At 47.0% G+C, this 19,464-nt stretch overlaps 2 protein-coding genes across 9 annotated transcripts in view; one reads left to right on the forward strand and one right to left on the reverse strand.

Annotated features, from left to right (window-relative positions):
• Positions 1–9,982: 9,982 nt before the first annotated feature.
• ANAPC13 (anaphase promoting complex subunit 13) lies at positions 9,983–18,831 on the reverse strand. Of its 3 annotated transcripts, none has more exons than XR_002090966.2 (4): positions 18,743–18,831; positions 16,575–16,705; positions 12,997–13,327; positions 9,983–11,806 (listed from the first exon to the last, which is right to left on the reverse strand). XR_002090966.2 is itself a non-coding variant. In XM_006263943.4 (3 exons), exons 2-3 carry the CDS (start codon positions 16,671–16,673, stop codon positions 13,202–13,204), a joined length of 225 nt encoding a protein of 74 aa, XP_006264005.1. In that variant the 5' UTR covers positions 16,674–16,705; positions 18,743–18,831; the 3' UTR covers positions 12,280–13,201. The 3 variants fall into 3 exon arrangements, 1 of the variants encoding a protein (XP_006264005.1); XR_002090967.1 differs by lacking the exon at positions 18,743–18,831 and adding an exon at positions 18,497–18,583; XM_006263943.4 differs by lacking the exon at positions 9,983–11,806 and having other exon boundaries at positions 12,280–13,327.
• The window catches only part of CEP63 (centrosomal protein 63), a 31,480-nt gene continuing 30,609 nt past the window's right edge, over positions 18,594–19,464 (forward strand). For 2 of the 6 annotated variants that reach the window (XM_014604578.2, XM_019489850.1), the window contains exon 1: positions 18,594–18,677. The gene's annotated coding sequence lies outside the window, so the exon portion shown is untranslated. Of the gene's footprint in view, positions 18,678–18,746; positions 18,837–19,464 lie in introns of those variants that run through there. The other 4 variants (XM_019489841.2, XM_019489849.2, XM_019489843.2 and 1 more) reach the window with 3 other exon arrangements.

Consider the following 19,464-nt stretch of genomic DNA (forward strand, 5'->3'; position numbering starts at 1 on the left):
GCTTCCATCCACATTAAAAATCTACTACATGATTTGGCAAAAATGGCCGCATTTTAAGAAAAGATTGGGAATGAAATAGCAAGGCAGTTGCAAGTGACAGCTGCAAGCAATTGGCTGAGCTGTGTGGTGGTGGCCCAGGATTGGGAACACATGGGATGTGGCTGGTCAAGAATTTTCTAACATGTGAGGGAGGCGTTGGGAGTTTTGGCCTTCTTTTGCGCTATGACGGACTCCACAATGAGGCCTAAATGATAGACAAGCTATGCTTGTGTATACAATGATACATATAGCACTCACTGCCCACTGCCCATCATCAAGCATCTATGTATACACAAATTCCTCTATTACAGGAAGTTCTCAACCTTTTTAGACTCGAAGCAACTCCTTGGACTCAAGGCACCCCTCAGAAAATGCCAGTTCTTAGCTCCAACTTGTTTTTTCACTGTGGAAAAGTAATAGAGCAGATTTCTGTTGCAGAGAACTCAGAAAGACTCCCACAGGTCAGAGTTTCTAACACTACAGATTCCTTTTGCAGTCTCTGGGTTTCTCTTCTGAATCATAGTTGTCCACCTAACAGGGCTGACATTGCAGGGCACCCTATGGCATCCTTGAAAGGACCTCAAGGTACCCCAGGGTGCCACAGCATCTTGGTTGAGAATGATTGCACTATTCATTATTGCAGGGGTTTTCAACCTTTTTTCATAAGTGTACCCCTGGTGGCTGGACATAGAGCGGGGGGAGGGAGGGGGTGGCTGGATGGCACCTGTACGGCATGCAGAGGGATGGCAGTGCTCTTGCCGCCCCCCCCGGCCCTGCTCCTGGGAGGCGGTGGCGTGGGGTGGTGGGTGGCGACATACCCGTTGGGGCTGTACCCCTGGTTGACAACCCCTGAATTATTGTATTTTCTTCCTGCTGTCTATCTATGCCATAGGCTCAGGAGCCTTTGCTTCTGACATCACAACCTGCTGCTATGGGAACAAATGTGGCAAAATAAAAAGGACAAGCATACTGATAAACGGAAATGAGAAATGTCTCTTTGTTCAGATTTTAGAGGATATCTAGAAATGAGTGAGATTATTGAGTTAGGATGAGCGTATCCCACTTTCCCATTTTAATCTACCCTGCCTTCTCACTGACTTCAGACTAACATGGATAACTGCCTCTCTCTGGCCCACCTTAAAGCATTTTACACCCTTGCAGATGTCCCCTCCCTATTCTATAGGGAATGCATAAGCTGGCAGTTCAATACACTATGGAAAGGGAGCAGGGCAAGAATTTTCTCTCTGTTTCATGGCGGCTTTAGGCTTCACAAGAAGTAAGTGACGTTTATTAGGAACACTGCTGCCCCCTGCGTGCTCCTTGGACAAGCTTTTATTTTTCCTTTTTAAATGAGAGCTTTTCTTGTTCCAGTGAGGCCAAGCAGGCCATGCCAAAATTCCTCTGCCTCTGTTTGTTGCTATCCTCGTGGCCAGTTTCCATGGCGACGCAGATTCCATGCGAGCTGGCAGAGGGCCTAGCACAACCCCATACCTCAAGGTCTCCTTGGAAAAGAACCTCCCCCCTCCAAAGGAAGGCACTCGGAGCGGGGGGGAAGGAGCACAAACACATGCCCCCATGCCCAGTACACACACAGACTCTATTGCCTCTATTGCTTGTGTGCTGGGAGGAGCACCGTTTGTTTGGAGAGTGCATGCGAGTTGTTTTAGGGTGACAGGAATCCACAGCACACCTCCCCCTTCCTGTTTCCCCCATGTACACACAGGAATGACCACATCATGCTAACATTTCAACATGAGCAAGCACTCCAGATGGTCCGCATTAAAATTCCGAGATTTCTTATGTGCCAATGACAGATTGCACCCTAAAATTATCTCCAAGAATAAAACCCAAATATCAGTACTGGGGAAAGACACAGGGGGGAATCAAGGTGAGGGGGAGTGGAAACAGGGAAGTGGCTCTTTCGCCCCCTCGATTTGATATACTGCTTCCCTTCCCCCAGTCCTCCATTCTTGCTGTGATTCTGGTCTGCTCCATCTTCCCAGTAGCCGGTGGTTTCCTTTCTGATGACACTGTCTCCATGTGGGTGAAAAGAGGTGTTTTAGGGAAAATTAGTGTGGCTGGAACTTCCCATTCTGACTTCAGGATTCAATTAGGGCATGCAAGCCGTGTGCTGTTTCTCCTCTGGCTTTGTGGACCAAGCCCTTTTGCTCTCAACTATGTCCATGCAGCTATGTCCAGCTCAGATCCACACTGGGTTTAAATTAGCTAGCTTGCATCCTAACAGCAGTCTAGCCAAAGCAAGATAAGCTTCCACATGGGCTGCTCTAGCTTCTTCAGGACCCTGAATAAGGATTTAGAGGCTAACTACTTTCCGTATCCAAACTATCTACTCCAAAGCAAACTTGGGCATGTCTATGCAAGCTGCCTCTGGACTGCAGTGAGGAGATACCACTAGATGCCCCAGTGGACACAATACAGGTTAACCAGACACTTACTAACTGGTATTTTGATGATCCCTTTCCTTTCCCTGGCCAGAACCATGTAGTTTTGCAGTATAACAACTGTGCAACAGGATGCATTTGGAGGAAAACCATGTCTAAGATAGATTAAATTCCAAACTCTGGCTCTGCAAGCCCAGTAGGTGCTAGACATGTGACTTCCAATTCATGAGTGAGCTCTTCACTCTACCTATCTGCTGCTGCAAAATCCAGCTTGTTGCATTGTTAATGCTTTAGAGCAGCCCAACACCTTGCTCTGCTTTTATAGTCTACCATCCTGATCGACTGAGAGCCTTGGAGAAGGTTGTGGTACATCTCATCCTGACCTGGATCTCTTCTTAGCCTTTTGGCTCAGATCAAGTGTTTTGGCCTCTTGTGGGCTAAGATCAAGTAGGGGCATCTAAAGCCCAATACCTCTGGGCTTGGGCCTACATATAGGATGCCTGCCATTGGATTTGGGAGCATCTGAAGTCCCATGGTGAGAGCCTGGAATGGAGGCTGCTCACTGGTTGTAGCACCAAACATGGTGTTTAGAATGATTGAGTTCTGCCTGCTTAGTTGATATGGTTTTTGGAACTATTGACTTCTGCTCAATCAATATGATTTGGAACTGATTTGGCTGATTTGACCTGGAACGCAAAATATATTATTAATAATAATTAAAAAAAAATCTTGTCCTTTGACCTGGATGAAAAAGGACAAATGGTGGCCTTAATGGAAAATAGACCACTAAGTAGATTCTTAGTGGTGAGATAAGGAGGCAGACATGAACTCAAGCTTGCCTTCCCTTTATGATTTATGCACTAAATCAAAGTTATGCAGATTCAGATCCAGAGAACTAAAATATGGTACTTTATAAAAAGGGTTCTCGCCAGTAACAGCGTCTTTGCACTTTTCCCCAGAATAACACTTGTTGCCTGGTGCCTTGGCTCTGGAGCAAGAACAGCAGGTGTTTCATCAGGGAACAACGAAACATCCTGAAGGATTCTCAAAGGAAGGTCATCCCAGGTCTCGCAACGTTTGCTCTCATGTTTTCTCCACTGGGTCAAAATGCTAAAGCAGAATTCCTAGTTCTAATATTATATAAGCCGTAATCTGTCTGTCTGTCCATGACGCTTTATTCGCACTCTGATTGGCTGATGAAAACGACCAATCAGAGTGCAAACACAGCATTTGGACAGAGGGTGGCAGCACAGTGCAGCGCTGCCATGACGGTGGGGACACAGGGGATGCAGTGGGGGGCGGGGGGCAAGACGAGCACAGCTGGCCTCGCTTCCCCTGCCCTGCTCCCTGGAGGCGACGGCAATGGAGTGCACAGAATGGGGGGGCGCCCCTCCAGCTCAATGGAGGTGGCGGTGGCAGAAGCGGCGCGGTGGGGACTGGGATCGGGATGCTGTGGGGGGGGGGGGGGTAAGGCCAGCAGCCCCCTCTGCTCCCTGCAGGCGGTGAATATGGAATGGGGTCAAGGCAAGCGCTGCTGGCCTTGCCCCTCTCTCCTGTGCTGCTCCCTCCTGACACGGGGGGGGCAGTGGGCCCGGGCCAATGTGGCAGCACCAGGGGGAAGGGGAGGAGCAGGCCTGGGAGGCAGGGTAAGCAGGTCCGCTGTGGTGGCGAGGGGGTGGGGAGCAGCAGACCCAGGCAGTTGCTGGGGAGGGGGGGTTGGGAGGAGTGGGCTCGGCCCCAAAATAGCAGCCGGGGGGGGGGGGGGGGGGCCTGGCCCGGCCCGGCCTCAAAACAGAGGGTGGGGGGAGTGGCCCGGCACAGCCCTGAAATGGCAGTGGGGAAGGTGGGGCCTACAATGGCAGCAGGGAAGGTGGAAGGGGCACGCTAGAACCAGCCTGGCCCCAAAATGGAGGGTATGGGGGGGCACGCTGTGCCCAGCCTGGCCTGGAAATGGCAGTGAGGAGGTTGGTGGGGCGGCCATGAAATGGTGGCGGGGAGGTGGGGGGAGGTCCGGGCCCAGCCCTGCAACAGTGGTGGGAGGGTGGGGGGGCCAGGCCGGGCCCCATGGCGGAGCTGGACGCAGGCCTCTGTCCCTGCCCATACCCCCCCCCCCCGCCCGTCATTCTTGATGGGCAACTGGCTAGTCTTAACGTAAGTATCCAGCCAGGCATGGGCACTTTAATTAAACATGTTTAATTGCAGTACATCTAACCTCCATTTGTTACAGTGGGGCTTAAGCATGTACTTTAGTGATTTACTGACTAGAAATGGACTTAAAGTTAAGCATGTCAATGTTTTGTCAAATGGGAGTCACGGTGAGGAAGTGCAGGCTTTGGCCTCAAACTTTCAAGCTACATCGTTTTAGAATTTGAGACATAGTATCCAAGTTGATATAATTAGTACCAGAGTTTAAATGGGTTGACCAGCTAAACAGATACAAGACGGGAGGAAGCTCTGCTGGACAATCTAAGCACATTAAGTGGTATTACACCCAAGGCAAGGAATTCTGAACATCAGTAAGCAAACAATGCGACTGTATCAGCAAATGTATAGTGCTATGCTATGAAACCACCCCTCCAAAAACCATTTCACACGTTGCACAAAACCAAATACACAAACATCTATGGGCAGATAGTAGCAGTGTATACCATGGATGCTTTAAGACACAAAGCCACAGGTTGTGTAACTTCAGCCACACAAAACCACCAGTAACATATAACTGGATAATTGGTACCCTGTTGTGGCTTGTTTTCAGTGTTGATTATTAATTGAAACAAAGTGTATTTTTGGCTAACAATTATTTTATGTTGGTAGTTCAGTAGGAAGGTGGCAGCCTGGAAGGTAATTTGGAACTACTTTATAATGGAAGTGATTTTAATTATAATGTAAATTACATACAGTGCTGCTTTCTGATATCTGTAATTATCAGTCATACATATAAATGCAAGACTAATTGCACAACAGATTTTTTTTAGTTTAAAATACGTTGTTATAGAATTCAAATGTGTTGACTGGATGAACATTACATTGGGACTGAAAGTACTCCAAGTTAAACATCTGGTGGTGCAGCATAGATAACATACCTGGTTTCTCAAATTGCATGCATTAATTCTGGTATTAAGCACAAGTAATTCATTCCATTTACTGGTATTTTACTGTCTGGTACTAGGAATCTGTAGGAGTTAAATGCATCACAAGGTATAACTTTAGAGTAATTACAGTTTATATTCCCTTTGAGTTTCATACTCAGTACATTATAGAATTAAGTCATGAAACTAACCTTCATTTATATAAATTACAGGGACTGAAAAGCACAGCTGATGTAAGATTATACTATAAGTGCAATATAAATACAGTCACTGTATTATCAAGTAGAAGCATATTTTGGATATGCTTGTTATTTTTTCCTTTTAAAAACATGCAACAGAAATGGAAAGCGTCCAAACTGGGTATAAAAATGAGCGGAGACATAGGAAATCTCCCATAGGAGGAGGATCTGAAGAGTGAGGTACTTTATTTTATAGGCAAGATAATAGTGGATACAACTAAATTATTTAAGGTTACAGAGGAAAGGAAGAGAAAGAAAACTGGGCACTTGAATTTTTCCATATCTTCTAAAACAAGCACCTAGGGACTTTTAGCCTTATCCTGGTAAAACCCAACTGACTCAAGTATCAGGTTCTAAATGTACCCACTGGGCACCTGTTTCAAGTATCATGCACATTATAATGTACCTTTTTCTTACCAGATTGTATAGGTCACTAGACCCTGGTTAACTCAAAACAACATTTATTCAGTCCCAACGTTTTATATGCATATAGAACAGATCAAACAAAGAAGAGATTTGGGACAAAGCACAGCCAGGGCTTCTGAGCTTCTCCTTAGATTAACAACCTATTTTTGCAGTCCAGTGCATGAGTTTAACCAAGTTCTAAAATATGCTTAGCTGGTTACTGATGTTTTCCTGCTAATGGTACAATCTTCATACCAAATGCTGTGTAAAAAGTAAGATTCTGACCGTAGAACTGCATGCCAGTTGTAGTCATATATCTGGGACAAGGCAGCTAGCCTGTACAGACAAGTAACCATCAGTTTGTAACTATTTCTGACTGGTTTTCCAGCAGCATTGGACCTACAGTTCTTCCTGCTTTTCTTTCCTGGTGCTCATTGCCATAGCATAAAAGTCTCCTAAAACCCAATATTAATAATCCTCATAATAGTCATGCCAGATAGGGGAATATTCTCACCATTTTACAAAAGGAAACCATGGCATCAGGAGAGACTTGCTGGTGTCACAGGAAGAACTAGGAATAAGAACACAGATATCCTGAGTTCTGGCATGGTGCATTAACCAGAAGACCATTCTTCCTATTTTACTAGCCTCATGGGTTACACTGTATTTGCCTGAGTTCAGTGGCATAGTTCTAGTTTTGTAGTCTTCCACAGGACTGTATCCAACTTGGGCCATCACGGAAACAGCAGGAGTCTTGCACAGAAGCCTTGATTTTGCAGCACTGAGGAGGGAAGGCTTACATTTGTGCTTCAACAGCAGTGTGTCAAACTCAGTGGGTTTCTTCCACTGCTCTATCAAAACCGAGTAATAAGAATGCATTTAAAACATGCAGCATGAGCAAAAATCACAGGACAAAATAACTATTTGAATAACCTTTTCAGAAGTCAAAGGCCTCCTAGCCTGGAAACTTCTTAAAGAGCCTTAAGATGAATTCAAGTTTTCTGAGCCAGCTAACAGTTGTACCTCTGTGCCCCCTACTGGATTTAGCTCATGAAAAGGCAACTGAAATGAACACCATTCAATCATTACACGGGAAAAGGAAAGGTCTTTCAGCTCCCCCTGGTGGTTACAAAGAGGTTTAAAATAGCCAGAATTTGTATCCCTTAAATTACACCGAAGCATTTAAATTTCAATAAACTTTCTATTTGAAGAACGTAAAATAGCATGGGCCAACCTTTCTGGCAGGCGTGCCACAGATTAACCCCATATGCTCCCCAGTTGCAACTCCCATCCCCTTCCTCTAGCCTAGCCAATCAGCTGCTCAGCTTTCTGTTCCCTGCCTGATCTGCTGCTCTGTTTTCCGCTCCCTGCCCTATCTGCAGCTGTGTTGCCTGTCCACTCTTTGGTCTGCTGTGTGTCATGTACAGAAACTGCCCGTGTCACTTATGGCACATATGCCGCAGGTTGGCCACCTTTGTATTAAAGCATTTAATAGAGTTCATAGATATCATAGACATTAAAGCTGGGAGGGACCTTGAAGATCAAGTCCAGCATGCTGCCCTAGGGGCAGGAAGTCAGCTAGGGTCAAAGGATCCCAGCAAGATAAGCATCCAAATGTTTCTGGAAACTATTCCAGGCCTTGGGGGCTTGGACAGTAAAGAAGTTTTTCCTTATGTCCAGTTTAAAACAGTCATGAAGGATTTTATGTCCATGTCCTTGTTATCCCTTGGGGCAATAACACCTCTGGTGAACAGGCGCCTGTCACCCAGATCCTGATGCATACCCCTTATGTACTTATAGGCAGCCACCAGGTCACCCCTGAGCCTGCGCTTTTCCAGGCTGAAGAGTCCCATGGTTCTCAGCCTCTCATCATAAGGCCTGTTCTCCTGCCCTCTGATCATGTGCATGGCTCTCCTCTGGACTCTCTCAAGCTTCTTGACATCCTTCTTGAAGTGTGGAGCCCAGAATTGGATGCAGTACTCCAGCTGCAGCCTTACCAAGGCCGAGTACAGTGGGAGGATGAAATCCTGATGTTTACCTGAGAAGTGTCTATGGATGCAAGCCAGAGTTTTGTCTGCTTTACCAGCTGCGACATCACATTGGTGGCTCATGTTCACCTTGTGGTCATTGAAAGAGACTGTATTCAATCAATTCTTATAGTAGGTGTCAACATTGTTTTAATAAAAAGTTGGTTTTATAATTACTTATTATTATAATTATATATTGCCCATAGGCATCAAACAGCAATTAGGACTCCATTGCACTAGGGGCTGCATGTACAAAAAAAGAAATTGCAATCTATGTTCTTAACATCTCCTAGATTTACTTCTTTTGGTTTTTTGTTTTGATTTTTTTGTTTTGGTTTTCCTAATCCACAGATAGTATTATGGAGTTTTCCAAAGAGAAGTTAGTTTCCTTACATCTTTATATTAAAACTTCTACCTAACTGCATATTAGAAAAACATTTAATTTCATGGATGCAAGTATCTGGGCAGCAGCAGGCAGGTTCTTCCCTCCTAACCAGTCCCCCTTGGTGTTTCCCACCAGCCTGGAAGCAGGCCCAGAGAAAGAAAAAACACCCACCACCACCACTGCTGCTGTCCCCAGCTGAGCCTGGATTCCCAATGCCTTGGCTGGAGTGGGACAGGGGCTGGAGAGGCTATGGAGCTTTGCTTGCTCCCCTGGTCAGCTGCCTGCCTAGTATTTGACATAAATATACTTCTGCAATTTCATTGTGTAATTGGAAGATATGCAAGGCATTTAGCACATACCCAAGAGACATCCAGTTGGTATGCATTTTGGGCCAGGCAGGGTGACAATGATGGGTGTTCACAAAGCAAGTCATTCCTATTCAGAGAAGGTCATGTTTGGTTCTTGTATAGATTAAAACAGTGGCTAACTAAATAGGCTCAAAAGCTGTTGTTCAGAAAAGGGAGTGACACCTTCATTTCCTTTACACCAAGTAGGAGTGAAAGCTCATCTACATAATATCCTTTCTCCCCAGAAACAAAAGGTATTTGGAAGGTCTAAGAGCTTATGCTTCAGAAGAGGGGGGTGTTCAGAAAATTCCCAGGGAAGAGGTACCTTTTCTGATCCCAGCTTCTGAGCTAGTGAAAAAGACTAGATACTCCTAAACTTGGGGAAGCCATCTATGGCTGAGCGAGTCTGTGAGCTGGCAGGACACTAGGTAAGAAAAGCCATCTGCAGAGAAATTTCTGGTTACAAGAAATTACTTTGGAGCTGTTTCTAGATAGAGGAGGAGGGTAAAAATTTGTATTTTTGACCTCTTCTCTCTCTCAAAACATAGTTGCTTTCAGCAGTATGATTTTTCTTTTCAAACCTTTTTTCCTGCTTTACCTGATTGTCCATAGCAAGCAAGATCATAAAGCAATAGATGATTCAGGCCTTCCTCTTCCTCGGAAGTGGAGGGGTGGGGGGAATCTGTTCTCTCTCTCTCTTTTTTGCAAGCCCAGAGTGACAACCCCAAAGAGTGGCAGAGCATCTTCCGCTGGAGCTCTGAAGGTCTGGACTCAGATGAGGGAGCCTGTCACCTCAGGAACAAGATCTAGTCTATCCCCTAGACATGCAGCAGAACAGAGGGGAAAAGCTTGGGCTGTGGGGTCACCCCAATATCTCAACAGCTCAGCATTTGTCACAGCAAGCACCACCTCGGTACTTCAAACTTAAAAAAAAAATTAGACCAATTAAGTCTATATTTATATAGCTAAATAAACAACTTAACTTTCTTCAAAGGAGCTGAGAGGCTAGTAGCTGGCATTTTGTAAAGCAGGACACATGGTCAAGTGCATAACAGTGGTTAAAACAGATTTAATCTCCTCTTAACCATAAAGTCTAATCAGTAGCAACTGTTCAGGAAGCAACTGAGTGGCCTACTGAGCAGAAAGCCAGAATAAAGAAGGCCGTGTATAAGCGGAAACAAACCTGCTGTTTGAGCTTTTGCAGAAGAAAGTTGCAGGCAGGAGAACTTTGCCTTTTCTTCCCCCAAAACTGTAGAATGAGGATTTTAAAACTGATACAATCAGTAAGCGTCAATTTATCAATTTTCCACCACAAATGGTGCAACCATTTTCTCTCATGCTTCATCTGTCAGATTTGTTGTCAAGCAAGGTGACCAGCAAGTGCAAAGCCAGGGAAAGAAAAAGGCCAAGAGACTCTCTGGTATAGGAGTAGGACAAAGAACATCAAACCAAAGCATCAATAGAGAGGTCTATTGGTTGGATCTCAAGGCTCTTTGGAAACCCCCCAGTTCTATAAATGTCAGATTGTATGAGGACCATTAAGAATTATAGTGAACTGCATGGTAGGTTTTGGGACTTGGATGCAAATACAAAACTCCTGCTTCTTTCTGACCCGAGTCTGAAGCACCAAGATATGAAATACTGGTCCACCCCTTTTAAGCTTATAATTTCTGATCTCTTGTTATGGAGAGTCATCAAAAATGGTAACAAATGACGAGTGGAAGTGGAGAATGAAAGGGAAAGCAGGGAAGGGTGGGGCATGAGAGTTGTGCTGCTTATGCAGAGCTGGGCTGGGTTGAGTCCAAGTCAATTTCTAAGTACTTTGCTGGGGACAGTAGAGAGACACAACTGACAAAGGAACATGGGATCTCCCCTAGTCTTTCCAAGTTAACATGCAACCAAATAGTTCACAGGGAAATGTTCACTGATTAGTGATTTTACATGGCCATCTGATAGACAACATTTTTTTTCATTCCATAAAAATGGGAACTGAGGAGAACAATCTCTAAAACTTTGGTCTAGTGGATCAGAGAACTGTAGGCTCAAAGAAATGCATTTCAACTGATGGCTTGGCTTATGATAAGTGTTTAAAATATTTTTATTCCAAGACCTCTCACCTCTCTATCACCAACATTTCTAGACCTTATTAAAATATTTTCAGTTCAGTGGGAATGAAACCCAAAACCTCAGAAGAAGACTTACCTGTAGCAATGGACAGCTCAGGACTAAAGAGGTGGAGGGACAGAGATCAGGGAGGAAAGAACGTTCTATCTTTTTTCATAGTGAACAGGTGCCATACAACTTATTCAAACAAATACAACTACCCTTTGGAAAAAATGAAGCATTCTTAGCATATTTGGGCTGCTACTCTGAAGCTAGAAACTACCTATTTCTTGATCCATTTTTCACAGCTTTCTTCTTTAGGGGTCCGTGGAGAATGTATGCAGTGACATTTAAGGCACAGTTCCACAGCTCTTCTACCATATTCAAAACATTTGTAAATAGTGACTTACTACTAATACTTTCTTGAGGCCAAGGTCTGGGATTTGAACAAGGGCCCAAGGAGGAGAGGGGAGACTTAGACAAATTGCTGAGGTAGAGATGGGACTGGAATGAAGGTGCAGGGACAGAGGTTGAAGGGGGCCGGGGGGCACTTTCCAAGATATGAAATAAAACCCAGAATTCCCGAATCTTGGCATGCTGCTGCTGTTAGCAACAAGCTGTGGAAACCAATGGCAAAGTGTGTGCTTCATCCCTGTAGAGGTCCACATGGAGGATAACAGTGTAATACTGTTCTTCGGAACTTCACTAATAACACAACTCCAATCTGCTCCTGAGCTCTGTCCATCCTGTGCACGAAGTGGGGTGAGATCCTGTGAAAGAATTGTATGAAGCTGAAGACTGTCTTGTAATGCATACACATAAAAGCAGTGGCATTCAGGTGGTAATAGCAATCACAATTCTGGCATTTTGAAGTGCTTGATTTCACAGCCAAAACATTTTTTAAATGAATATCTGTATGTGGTTTCAGTATTAATAGAAATATATTCTGTCAGCGTGGTCTGGATAGTATTTAATATATGCCTTGTGTTGGCTGGTGCTGTGATGAGAGCAAGATGATGATTCTCATGGATCAGTTCAACCTTGGTATAAGCAACTGCAATGGGTCACCGACTTCAATGGGCAATTCAGCTGCTCATCTCAATGACCCAACCGGCTGAGATGATAGTTTGGTTATTATATCCCTTCTGAGACTTCTTAGAAGGTTCCAGGAGAAGTGTGGATACCTGTTCAGTAATACCTTCTACATAACACACAACCAAACCCAAAATTCAATAACTTCAAGTGACTTTCAACAAGGTCTTTTAATATAAAGTGTTTACAGTATGCAGCTTAGCCAACATACCACAGGATGTCAGCACTGGAAATGTTCTCCAACCAGAACGTGAAAACTCCAAGGTTACCTTCATTGGAAAGAACCTTTCCTCCTCTCTTTGTGTTTACAAATTTCAGCCCCTTAATCCAGGAGTCGGCAACCCACAGCTCATAGGTCCAAACTGACCCACAGAGTAGTTTTATCCAAGCAGGAAAGTCTAGATGCAGCAGCAGGGAAAAGTGGTACTGGCTGTAGCTAAATTGGAAGCACCATCTTGCCACAGTAAAAGTGGCATTCCTGCCATTCCTAAAGACTGCTGACCCCTGGCTTAATCCCACTGATTAATCTTTCTACCCAGACCCAAATGACCTTTCTGTGCCACAGGCCAGTTAAAGGCAGTACAAATTGGTTCAAAATTGCTTTGTTTTTGTATTATGATCTCTAAAGAGTAGCACTGAAATGCGAAATGGATCCCCATGGGGCTATAAAACACCATAGCAACCATGAATATTCACCAAATTAATTTTGATAAAAATAATCAACATCAGGAAGCAATACCTACTACTTCAAAAGTATGCAAAAACAATTAAGATTAAGGTAACTTTGTAATGAACTTATAAAAAATTCTCAATATCAGACACCAACTATTTTCACATTTAAAAAAATTAAAACAAAACATTCTGATACCTGTCTGGCAGTTTTAGCTCATGTCATAATTGCATCATATTTATGGGCTTTTCCAACTGTATTTTGTTTCTTGCGGAATTCAACAAGTTGCTTAAACTGAGACCATTTTAAAGGTCTTATTTCCTTATTTGATTGGGCACAGTGAAGTGCTGCTGAAAAATCATCTTCTTGAACTGAAATCACTCCTGGAAATAGCACTGATTCACTAGTTTCCTGTTGGAGGAACATTTTCATGCAAATACTGCAGAGCCAAATCCGTCCATTTCATCTCTTGCTCTTTTACTGACTCCGTTGTGCCACCATTGTCTTGCTCTGGTTCAGGAAGCTCATTCTGAGAAGACAAAATAGGACAATGCATTCCACGCTTACAAAGCACCCTAAAAGAAACAGGTTACTAACATTTCATTTTGATGAATATGTAGATCCACGTGCTATTCATATTGTTCACATCTAAATATGATGATATTTTTAAATGGAGCAATGTTTTTCAAAAAAATTGTGCTTAGTTTTAGAAGTGAATTGGCTTTCTGCCTTGGTGGTTTGCTGACTCAGATGCATGCAGTGAGATAGATGATTGTAATGCATGGAAAATGTAAAATAAATAAGTAATGTCACAGGGCAAGTATTTCATCACTTGTTTGAAATCTTCCTCTGACAGTTAGGCCCAAATGAGTAGCTATACAATTTCAGATTTTTAAATATGGCAATCTGCTGCGTATCTTTTTAATTGTCTAGAAAGTAACAAAATAAATGCTCTCCCTTGAAGCTGAAATCAAAGTGGCTATGTGGGAAAACTGGCAAGCGTTCACAGCCTGCGCTTTTGTGAAAGAAAATAGATGAACACACAACTAGGGAAAATAAGTTATGGTTTGACTGAGGTTTTGTTTTACTTATTAATAGTACCTACTGTGTTTTGCCATAACTGTACAATTTCTAGTGTGCATATGTTATTCTGAATGAAACCGCCAGAGCAGGATTCTCCCTTCTGAGTCATGGGCTCCCTAGCACGAGACAAGACAAAAGGACCTTCTCAAAATCTAAAATTTGTTTCAATTAGGACCCAATCCCAAGCGTACTGGAGTCACTGGAAGCCTTCATGGTTTACTGGAGTTTGGATCAAGCATTAAGGGAAGCAGTAGTTAGCACCATATTTAGGACCCTTCAGTCAGTCCCTTCTTGATGTTGTTGAGTGAAAAAGTCTTCTGAAGAAGCTGTGCTGGATTTTCAACCTGTTCATAGACGATCATATTTCAGGTGACAGGAGGTCCATCCCCAGGCTGCATACTTATGCTATGAACTAAAAATCACTGCTAGTTGGGTAAGTATCAGCATGAAAATAGATCTTGAGCTCACCAGAACAGAGTACCTCTGGAAGGCCTTTACTCAGTTCATTTAAGGCTGTATGAAATCCAAAAATGAATGGGGTTTATGTGGGGAGGGTGTGTGTTTGAAGAGTAACAGGATATGCAGGTATCCAATGGAAAGGGGCTGCAAAGATCCTGGTGTACTTCAGAGTTCATGATAGATCAAAAATAGTTGCTAACAGACCTAGGAGAAATCAGTTCCTCCCCTCCACTCCCCTTGCTGGCAGAATGGTAAGGGAATAGAGAAAGGGCAAGTCCTTGGGACTCCCTCACTCCAGCTGAGAGATGAGGAAAGGGGAAGTGTAGTGGCCCTTAGCACTGGATGCAGTTGGGGATAAGGGGAGCCACTTTTTCAACTAGCTCTTGACTGGTGATACTACATGCCTCTGGGGAAAGGGAAAGATGTCAAAGATAAGATCTATGGGCCAGATCCAGCCCATGGAGCCACATCATCTGGCTCCCATCCCCATGGTGGATCCAGCTCCTGCTCCAACCAGTTCAGAACAGGTACCACTTGTGGCACAGTTCCAGAATGCCAGAGCAAGGGCTGGAACAGCCATGCTGGAAGCAGCAGTGCTCCACTGGATCCCCTGCATGCCAGATCTGGCACTTGCTCTGGCTGGTCAAGGATCTGTGCTGCATGGAACAAGCACCATGGACCGCACAAAGCAGATGCTGGATCCAACATGTGGTGGGGAGGGTCCATCATGTGGTGGGGAGGGTCCAAGACAGTTCACAGGCTGACCCCTGGCAGTTTACCCAGTCCATGAACCAGTCCCATGCCATTCACCTGGCCCACAGGGACAGATAAGTTGGCACCTGTGTCCTGAAGGGAAGCTGCCTTGTCGTGTAGGTACCTTTATGAGCAAAGAGACTACCAATACAGATGTGTTCAAGTGCACAATTTAAGGGGCACCTCTGGCATGGATTGTATTTCAATACTGGGATCACATAACAGATGCTTCTATGCGTCATAACCCAATGATTCTTAGTGCCTCGGCACATTGGAATTTTCCCGCCACATGGAGCTTTCTTCGCGCGGTGGATTTCTCAGCTGCAGAGAGAAATCCCTGGTGCAAAAGAGTTCCTGCCACATGCATGCAAATTAGTGTCCCACTATTGGTCAATTCTAAATTATTCCTACGTGGCGGCTAGCAATTGGCTCGCTAGCCGTACAAAAGGTTAGAGCAGTTTCCGCCCAAGTTGGAGGACTCCACAACCATCTCGTGGGGAACTCTGAGCGTGCTGTGGAGCCTAGCAAACTCTGCGTGTGCCTTGGAGGAGGACATAGAGGCCTGATCAGCTCTTAGCCACTCCCCGTCATAGTGAAAATTTGACGTATCCCCCGTGTAAAGCGCTCGTGGAGTCATACATCGACGACTCATCTCGGTTCGGTGTGGTTCGGAAGAGATCTCACTTGTGTTTGTTTGTGTGCAACTGCAACTCAAGCAAGTTTCCTCCCTGCACTGTGACCATCGGCAGTGTAAGTAAAGCTTTCTTTGTAAAACCAATACGCTTCCGTGCCTAACTCTACTCCGTCGTGGAAAAACCCCATCTGACGGTCCAGGCTACTGGCCATAGCCTTAGACCGACCCTTGGTCCCGACACCATGATCACACCATTTTAGTAATAATTACAGTGATTGTTTACATGGAAAAGTACTCTTAGGAAAACACTGAATGCATTTTAGCAGCTGGGAATGAAAAGTAGCCAACAGTACTTAAATGCTAACTCTCCACACACTGCCAACACAAGGCTGCTTATCCGAGACCCACAGACCCCAGTCTGGCAAACTGCTTCAAACACAACCAGCACTATAATAAAATGTAGTTTGATAAAAGAGCATCACTTGTGCTTGCCCCTAACCCCAAACAGAGGCAGGGGATGGGAAGAAGCATTGCACCCTCCAAAGAGGCTGACAACTGACTAAGAGCAAGAGGAGAGGTTTCCTCCTTCCAAGGAGTCAAACAGCTGTGGGATGAAAGCATTTGTACCCCCACCTGTGGAGGGGGAAGAGAAGGGAGGAAGTGGGGGAGTGAATCCCATGTTCTTGCCACACACAAAACAAAGGGGAAGCTGAACAGAGCGGTATAAGAGTATTTCTGGTACAAAGTGGTGGTGTTGCAAGGATCATTTGCTTAGAAGGGGTTAAGAAATTTGGAAATGCAAGGACTCAAGATCAGGCTGTTAATTCAGTGCACAGCGGTCACCTACCAGGGGTATTGCCACATCCTCATATGGTAACTTGTCTTCCCTCCAGGCATCGTCAATCAGATCCAGGATTCTCCCGTCCCTCTGCACCTCACTGTCCATCAGTGCGCAGCCAGCCCGCAATCACGCAACACCTGCGAAACAAAAAGGACGTCATTCGCAATGGCCCAAACCCTCTAGAGTGGTACCTTGGGGGTTGTTTTAATTCCTGTTGAGAAAAGCCACTCAGGAGATCTTGGCTCTTGCATTCACATATGCATCATATGGTTTGGGGTGGTTTTGTTTTTTTTTTGAAATTCCATGTCTCAGGCCAAATCAACTCCAAATTCTATTGACTGAGCAGAGCTCAACTGTTCAGGTCCATGTGGTGCTACCACTGGCAAGTATCCTACCTCCCAAACTCTTCAGCCTGGGGCTTAGGATACTCCCAAACCCATGGCAGGCATCCTACATGCAAGCCCCAAGGCCTTGGGGTTTACATGCCCCCTAGTCTTGCTTGCCCCTAGCCAAAAAGCTGAAAGAACAAGCTAGGGGCATGCGCAGTGTCAGTGGCGCCTTTTTGTCAGCGGTGCTTGGGGGCGGTCGTCACTCGCCACCCTGCCGCTGCCTGCGAGCAGTCAGTGATCCCCGCTGTCTACTGCTGATGCTGCCGGTGGCATCTGTGGGTGATTGCCGACCTCTGGTCGGCGCTTGCCCCCCCCCCCCCCCCCCGCCAGTGCTGGCAGCATCTGCAGGAGCTCCCCACTCACCACTGACATACTCCCACCACCGCCGTGCCCCCCCAAGAGCAATCCTCAGTCATCAGCATAAACTGTGTAGGTGAGATCCTCCCATTAGGAGGCATCTGTAGAGTCTTGCAATGCAAGGGGCAGACCTTCACTCTCTAACTCAAGAGTTGGCCAAAATACAGCCCACTGGCCAGATCCAACCAACCAGTTGACTGGATCTAGCCAGCGACTGCCCCTGTGGAGCTCTGCATGGGGCCAAGCCCAGCCCAGGCTGCGCTCCTGACTCTGTCTGCAGGCCCCAGCCCGTGTGCACAGCTTCTGGCAGAGTGGCTCCTGGTGCAGCTGCAGCCCCATGGGTGCTGCTCAGCTCACCTCCAGCAGCAGCTTTTGCTCCTGCTCCTGCCCGTGGCGCTGCTTCCAGCCAGGGGAAATGGCAGCCGAGCGGGTGGAGCAGGTAAAAGGTGGCTGGGAGCTACAAGAGCCCCATGTGCTGGGGTAGGACCCACCGGCTGAAGCTTCCCCCACCTGTAGCAGCACACCAGGGGCAAGAGGAGCTGCCTCTAGAGGTGAGGGGAGCTCAGTTGAGCAGTGGGGCCCAGCAGGAAGCAGATGCCCATCCTTCTCCCGAATACAGCTCCCCGCCTATGGCCCCATCCCACAGTGGGGGCATGTCTACATGAGACGCTTAATGCACATTAGCTTAATACCACCACGCAGTAGTATGTCACGGCACAAACCATGCTAATACCCCACTGCCAGTAACTGTAGATACTGTGTGTTCAGTTAGTCCAAAATTAAGTAATAAATTCACAGGATCTGAGGCACATTAATGAACGTGGATGTGCCCACAGAGTTTGGGTGGGTTGCTGCGTGGACCCAGCACACAACAGCTCTTCACACCTCCCTATGTGGCCCCCAGGCCCAAATAATTACATAGTCTGGCTCTAACTACCCCGGGCCTCTCAGGGACAAAAAGACAGGGGTCCTTCTGCAGTGCGCTGAGGGGCTCGAGGAGTCCCTGCACAGGGTCAGGACCAGGGAGAATGAGTAGAGTGTTTCTCCTCTCCCAGGCTCGCCTCAAGCAGACCATCACCCCCCAGCAGAGCCGTCCAGGTTCTGAGCACATGCCCCCACCTCAGAGCCCAGGGAGGGCACTGCGCATGCTCCTATCAGCGCACATGCGCATTATCGACCTACCTTCGCGCCGGGGGGGGGGGTCCTCCGCGCCTCAGGATTAGGGCAGAGTGCCTGCTTCTCAAGATCAGGGCGGGGACCCGAGCCGCAGTCTCACAGCCGGCAGTGCGCATGCTCCGGCTCCCACACATGCGCACTACGCAGCCAGCCTTGCACTTTTGGGGCCTATGTCCCTTCCCTACCGGTGAGAGAAGCGCTCCATTCCTTCCCCCCAGCGCCAGCTCCGCACGACCCCTCCCGCGCGCTCACCCCTTCGCTCCTCCGCAGGCCTTCACGTGACTGGCCGCTCTGAGCCGCGCGAACTATAGAGAGGAAGCCGGGCCCTCCAGCAGCACCGCCGCGGGTAACGGCTTGCCGGACCGGGACGCCCCTTCCCCTTGCATTGCGCATGCGCAAGCCTGGCCCCGCCTCCTTCGCGCTGGGTGACCCAAGGCGAGTCAGGCGGCGTAGTGACGGTGCCTCAGTTTCCCTGTGCCGCTCCGGGCCCAGAGGCCCTTCGCTTCGGCGGGCGGGAAGGCGGCCCCTGCCCCGCGCTGTCTGCGACCCTGGGGCTGGCCCGGCCCGGCCCGGCCCGGCCCAGGCCAGCGCGTCCGGGTGCCGAGCCCCACTGGGCCCCTGGTTTGCCCCCCTTAGGCCGGCGGGGCCCCTGGCCCGTGCTGCACCCGGCGGCGGAGGGGGGCGCTGCCCCGGGGAGGCGGCATCCAGGGGCATCTCCAAACCCCACCCCGTGTCGGGTCCGAGGCGCAGGGGATGCCGCTCCTGCCCGCCTGCCTTTTCAGCAGCTGCTCGGGGGCTCGTTTGCCCCCTTCAGCACCACTCACCACCTCACCCTTAGCCTCCCTCACGCAGGGAGGCAGCAGAGAAGGGGGGCAGTTGATTGCTGGGGACAAATAATAGGAAAACGGACAGGAGTGAAGGTCAAAGGGCCGGAACAAGAGTGCCAAAGGCGGGACGCCGAGTAGAGCTCACTG

The sequence above is a fragment of the Alligator mississippiensis genome, chromosome 7, assembly GCF_030867095.1.
Source record: "Alligator mississippiensis isolate rAllMis1 chromosome 7, rAllMis1, whole genome shotgun sequence".
Lineage (NCBI taxonomy): Eukaryota > Metazoa > Chordata > Crocodylia > Alligatoridae > Alligator > Alligator mississippiensis.

Excerpts from the sequence above, each read along its gene's own strand:
- ANAPC13 (XM_006263943.4), bottom strand. The coding sequence starts at position 16,673 with ATGGACAGTGAGGTGCAGAGGGACGGGAGAATCCTGGATCTGATTGAC. Across the intron at positions 13,328-16,574 it reads AGGATGTGGCAATACCCCTG|AATGAGCTTCCTGAACCAGA; the intron begins GTAGGTGACCGC and ends TTGTCTTCTCAG.